Source organism: Chrysochloris asiatica, unplaced genomic scaffold (assembly GCF_000296735.1).
Source record: "Chrysochloris asiatica unplaced genomic scaffold, ChrAsi1.0 scaffold00186, whole genome shotgun sequence".
Taxonomy (NCBI): domain Eukaryota; kingdom Metazoa; phylum Chordata; class Mammalia; order Afrosoricida; family Chrysochloridae; genus Chrysochloris; species Chrysochloris asiatica.
The window spans coordinates 5,626,434-5,632,931 of record NW_006408704.1 but is presented as its reverse complement, the minus strand read 5'-3'; the positions used below and the strand labels follow the sequence as shown (position 1 = coordinate 5,632,931).

General features: G+C 46.2%; 1 protein-coding gene across 3 annotated transcripts in view; it reads right to left on the bottom strand.

The window, feature by feature from the left end:
* The window catches only part of ATP2B2 (ATPase, Ca++ transporting, plasma membrane 2), a 211,881-nt gene that overhangs the window by 40,834 nt on the left and 164,549 nt on the right, over nucleotides 1–6,498 (bottom strand). For all 3 annotated transcript variants that reach the window (XM_006872186.1, XM_006872184.1, XM_006872185.1), the window contains one exon: nucleotides 5,425–5,667. In XM_006872186.1, coding sequence (XP_006872248.1) covers nucleotides 5,425–5,667 — 243 coding nt within the window. The remainder of the gene's footprint in view (nucleotides 1–5,424; nucleotides 5,668–6,498) is intronic.

Here is a 6,498-nt window from a genome sequence, read left to right as displayed (position 1 = left end):
TGGTTTTTCTGAGCTCAGAGACGGGAATGCCTAGGAAGGGCTTATCTGCTGCAACGGAGCTTGTTGCAGCTCCCCCAGCCACTCCATTTATCATTCTGGGGCCCCATAGAAATGCTTAAGTCACAGACTCCTATTTCCGGAATGAGTCATGGACCTTCAGATCTCTAGGCCTCTGGTGTTGTGCTGTAGGATCAGCACTGGACTGCAAACCACCAAGTTGGCAGCTCAAATCTACCAGTCGTTCCTTGGAAACCCTATACAGGGTCACTATGAATTGTAACTGACTCGACAGCCCTCAACAACAACAACAACAACAACCCTCTGCACCTAGGATGTCCGTGCCCCCTTGCCTGCCTGCGGAACTCCTCTAGAATTTCTGGGCTCTGGGCCCAACTAAGGGTGCAACTCAGGGCAGGTTACCTGATGGTTCTGAAACTCTGTTTTCTTAGCTGCAAGATGGGAATGGTCCCATTTGCTTTGATTTCCTGAAAAGCATAGTTAGCAGCTGGCAAAATTAACTGCCAAGGGTCAGGCTCAGAAATATACTAGAGAAAATGATAGAAGAATAATGTGAGCTGAGCTCCACGCTGTGTGCTCTATGTACACAGCCTTGTTTGACCTTCACAGCAGCAGGTAAGGCAGGCCCAGAGCCGCATGCAGCATAGACATGCAGTGTCGAGCTGCTTAGACTTGGGGTCAGATGGACTGGACCTCTTGTCCACCATGGGACTCTGGGCATGTCCCTCAACTGCTCTTGCTTCAGTGGTCTTAACTATGAACTGGAAATGTGCTATCACCTACTTCATGGGTTGTCCTATAAGATACCATATGCTAAGCATTTCGCATTGAACTTGGGTAAGGGCCTGTTGGAGGCAGTGGTGGCTTAGTGGTAGAATTCTTATCCCCCATGTGGGAGACCCAGATGTTCCCCGACCACATACACAGCCACCACCCATCTGTCAATGCAGGCTTGTGTGTTGTTGTGATGCTGAGTAGGAAGAAACACCTGGAGATCGTCTTCCAAAAATCAGCCAATGAAAACCCCCACAGATTACAAGGGTCTGACCCCATACCATAGTACATGGGATGGTCATGAGTTGGGGCCGCCTGGATGGCAGCTTGTAAATGTTAGTAATTATGATTCACTAGCTGCCTGTTTCACAGATGTGGAAACAAAGGCTCAGATTGCTTAAGTAGCTCAAAGTGACACAGTGGTGAATGCTGGAGCTGGGATTTGAACCCTGGTGTGTTGGATTTCAGAGCCAAAGCTCTTAACCATTACTTCCTGCACTGGGTGTCAGGATATCTGGGCTCTAACATCATTGAGGGATTTCCTGGGAGCTTGAGTAGGTGGTCTGCATGGAGACTACAAACATACAACCTGACCTCATTTTCTTTTCAGACAAAGGCATCAGCTAATCAGGAGGTCTCAGGAACAATGCAGCTGGGATGGCTGAGGGAGATTGCAGAGGATGTTGGCTGGCCGAGTAGACTAGACATGCTAAGAGAGAATTAGTGTCTCTTACCTCCTACCTCTGGCTGCCTCAAGAACAGGAAAAGAGAGGGTAAAGATGTCCAGTCTTGAGACCATCTCCATTCATATTGCCCCATCCAACCATCCAACATCTATCCATCTATCCTTTCAGCCACTCATTCATTCCATCCACACATCTATCCACCCATCTATTCCTCTCTCTCCCTACACTTCTTCCCATCAACTGCACAACTATCCATTTATTCACCCATCAATTCGCTTATCCACCTGGTATTACCCAAGAGCCTTTGCCAATCATACAGAGATGACTCAGCTCTCAAGGAGTTCACAGTCTCCTTCAGCATCAGACAGCAAGACACAGGAATTACTGCCCTGGGCCAGTTTCCTTTTCCAATCAGAGCTGAGGGTAGTGTGGGGAGGACAAATGCATGTCCTTCCTGCCCTCTCTCCTCTCCTCTTGTGTGGTGTTAGAAAGTCCTGCAGTCTAGATCTCCCTTCCTGGTTTGGTGAGTGGCTGGACCTCTCCCCTGGACTGAGCACCTGTATCTCTTCTCAGTCTTCATCTGGGGCCAGGAGGGCAGCGCCTGGCTGAGTCCTCTGGAGTCCAGGTGTTCCTTCCTCAGACCACAGTAGGCAAAAAGAGGCTGCGGGATTGGTTCTCAATGACCAGGAAGCTGGTCTGGACAAGTCAGCAGCAGGCTTGGGGTATGCAGGGCATGGGAGACAGGATGTATGGATTCTGAATGGGTTTTGCCACTCACTGCCTGTGTGGATTTGGACAAGACCCTTTCTCTCTCTAGCTCTGATGTTGATGCTGTCACTTGTTTATCTGTGAGCCTTGCATTGCTGCAAGTGGACACCCCTTGGGTAATGGCATGGCTGGGTAGCAACAATGACATCATCAACCATACGGAAGTACTACATATGAGTCAGGCACTTCCCATTGACGACGAACTCACTTATCCTTACAATAAGTCTATTATTTCTTCAGGAAGATGAGGCACATTCACACAGCTAGTGAGGGATTCGAATCCAGGCCACCTGGCTTCTGAGTATGAGTTTTAACTGCTACCTTGCCATACCACGGGCCTCTGATGTCCCTCTCATACCTATGGATGTCAGCTCTGGGCAAAGGGAGCCTGAAACAACCCAGAAAGTGAGGCACAGGGATTCCAGGATGCTTGGCTCAAGGTACAGGAGGGGACAGTGATTTGACTTGAGTTACGAATCAACAATCCCCATTTCTTGCTCATCAACCTTTCTCTGGGCCCAGCAGCTACACATTCTCCCCAGGTGGATCAACTGACCCCCGACTTAGGTGCTACTTAGACACACTATCTCAGTCAACCAAATATTACAGTCTTGAGGCAGCATCTTTCTTCTTCAAGAAATCTCCATTTGCAAATGAGACTTAAGTTATGCTGGCAGTGCTGAGAAACATGGACTAATTGAGACCTCTTGCTGTGGAGATGTTTCCTCAGCCCCTTCGGCTGTAACATCTTAATCCAAGCCCATCTCACAAGGTTCTACCTCCACAGCTGCCCCCTCCTCCTGAAGCCTGCTATGGGACGAGATCATTAACAGCGCCTCGGTTATTTTAGGAAGGCTGGGGAGTAGAATCGAGCATCTCTGGCCCCCGTCTCTCCCCCCCATTCCCAGCTGGGGTAAAAAAGAAGACAGAAATTGTCGTCACTTCTGGCATCAGCCCCAGGGTTCTCTATCATTTGTTGGCACGTGGTCTCTCGACCTACTTTCCCCTTTTATGAATTCTGTCTCCACTGCTGGCAGTGCCAGAGTGAGGCGGTGGCTACTCAATCCAAGTGGAGTGTGCTGTGCTTGTAGCCCCAGTGTCTGTGGGCAGAGCTGCCTCTCCTCGGCCCCACACCAGCTCTGGATGCTCTGCTGCTGACTCATGCTCTTCTCCCCGTCTCAGTAAAGCAGCTGGTGGTTCGCCCAAACCCAGTCTGATTGTGAGGGTTAGAGTTGGCTCAGTGGCAGAAGGGAGAGGTCAGGGCTTTAGAAGATAAGCAAACATGCAAAGCTGATTTCCCAGATGCTCATTTCAAGAATGTCTGAAAGACATCTGGTTGTGACTGATGTCCAGATGGGCAAATGCATGTTTCTCTGGAATCGATTGCTGGTTAATTACAAAGAGACAACCTGTGCTTCTCAAACAACAAAGATGATGGAATGTTGCGTTTTAAGCAGCGTATCTGAGATTGTAATAAGAGTTTTTCCTGCCAAAACTAGTATTACTAGTAGTAATACTACTACTAACAGCATCTTCTGTGGTATATTGTGAACAGACCACAGTTATTCCCCTTTCTGAATCCATCCCCTTTGCAATGTGACTTTGCATTAAGGGGTGGAGTCTACTTTCTCCGTCCTGAGCTAGGCTGGCCTCCTGACTTGTGTTGCCCAATAGATCAGAGTGAAGTGACACTGGGCCTGTCCAAAGCCATGGCTTGCTAATATCGGCAGAGCTGTTCACTTGAACAACCACAGATGCATGCGGGAGTCTGGCCAAGACCAGAAGAACCACCCAGCTGAACCCAGCCTGAATTGTTGACATGCAGAATTGTGAGCTAAACACATTTGTTTTGTTTTGAGCCATTCAGTTTTGGTGTGATTTTTTATGTAACATAATCTCCCCCCAAAATGTTTGTCAATGAGGATTTAAAAGCACAATGACAATCTTTTTTTTTTTTTCATTGTTATGGTTAATTTTACTTGTCAACATGGTGAGGCTATGGTGCTAAGTTGTTGAGTCCAACACTAGTCTAGATATTACTATGAAGGTATTTACATGCGATGAACATTTACAATCAGTTGACTTTAAGTAAAGTAGATTAAAGTAATTGGGTCCTATCCAATCAGATGGAGATGTTAAAAATGGAGATTTCTTGAAGAAGAAAGATGCTGCCTCAAGACTGTAATATAGTAATAAACATCCTGCTAGAGTTTCCAGTTTGCCTGGTGTATGGATTTTGGAACATTGAATGAACCAACGCTTTCAACAAACTCTCTACCTAGCTACCTTCGTGTACAGGTAAAGGTATGTATTGCATGACACTAGTGCAGGCCTACATTGGAAACATCCACAATAAATGATCGATTTATCTTTCTGTTTCGCTGGAGAGCCCTGACTAACACAGTCACACAAATATGACACCGATGTTAATGGAACGCTAAAGGAAAGAGAAACAAGTCTCTCACTACTTGATCATTCCCCCAAATAGCAGCAGGACTTAAAAACACAAATCACAGTTCGGTGGTTCCTCAAAAAGTGAAACATACACTAGCCATATGAACGAGCAATTCCACTCCTAGGTAAATATCCAAAATAACTTAAAGCAGGAACAAAACTGATACATGTACACAAATGTTCATCGTAGCATAATTCACAACAAAGGGTGAAACCAACCCAAGTGTTCATCAATAGATGAATGGATTAGCAAAATGGAATACGGCTCAACCATACAGAAAAAGGAAGCTCTGGCACATTATGCAACATAGGTGAATCTTGAGAACATTATATTGAATGAAATAAGTCAGTCACAAAAGGACAGATATTACATGACCTCACTTATCTAGAATAGGCAAATGCATAGAGACCAAAATTTCCCAGTGGTTACCATGGGCAGGTGGGGCAAAGGGAACTTCACTGCTTAGAAGGTACTGAGCTTCTGATAGAAACATGTGGAAATGGATAATGTTGGTAGCTGAACAACATAATTAATGCCACTGAATTAGACACATAAGGAATGTTGAAATGGCAAATACGTTGTTGCATACGCATTCACTGCAATAAGAACAAAAGATAAAGCACAATGAAACAACGATGCGTCACTTTGCTCAACCTGCCCAGTATCCCAGTGATGTCATTCCCTGTAGTGGCTACCCCAAGTGGTGTGGCTGGCATTGCTTACCAGGATCTTAGAGGTGTAGGCGCTGTTGATAGCGATGGCATTGACCAGCAGCTCCATGGTCTTGGCATTGATGGAGCTGGGGTCAGGGATCTCCTTGTAGTGGACGTCACCGACATAGGCCTGTACCACCGTCATTCGATTGGTGGTCAGCGTGCCCGTCTTGTCTGAGCAGATGGCGGTGGCATTACCCATGGTCTCACAGGCGTCCAGGTGGCGCACCAAGTTGTTGTCCTTCATCATTTTCTAGAGGAAGGGGCAGGTGAGAATGCACAATGGGCAGTGAGCAAACACACTCAGTGAATAAGGGGGAGCTGCCACCGGTGGCCCTTTGCTTCCTGCACAGGTTACAGCCTTACATCTGGGCTTTCTCAGTAAATGACCTTTCCCTTCTCTTGCACTATTTGAGCCATTTAAAACATTAGACTGAATTTATCCCAATTCGTCACAGAGAAATATAATAAATTACGTTTAGGTGCTCACTGACGACTTCAAATATTTTTTTCATACACCGTAACGTAAGTGTTGTGGTGGCGGTGACATGCCATCAAGTCGGTTCTGACTCATAGTGCCCTGTATAGGGTTTCCAAGGAGTGGCTGGGGGGTTTGAACCACCAGCCTTGAGGTTAGTACTGCTGTGCTGATCCTACAGCACCACAGCAGGGCTCCAAAACATAAGAAACTTGGTTGATGTGAGCTGTACTATCTTTCACTTTGATTTCACATCACATAACAACAACCTCGGAAACCCTGTACGGGGTGGCTATGAGTTGGAACCGACTCCATGGCACATAACAACAATACATTTAGAATATGTTGTTATTGTTGTTGTTAGTTGCCAGTGAGTTGGGCTTGACTCATGGCAACCCCCGTGTGTCTCAGAATCAACCTGTGTTCCAAGGCTGATTTTTCAGAAGTAGATCCCCAGGCCTTTCTTCTAAGGTGCCTCTGGGTGGAATTGATTACAGATTATGTGATTACAGACATATAAAAACATCTGAAAAGATACATAGCACAATATGAATGTAATTATCTCCGTGTGGCAGGATTACAGGAGACTACTACTATATATATATA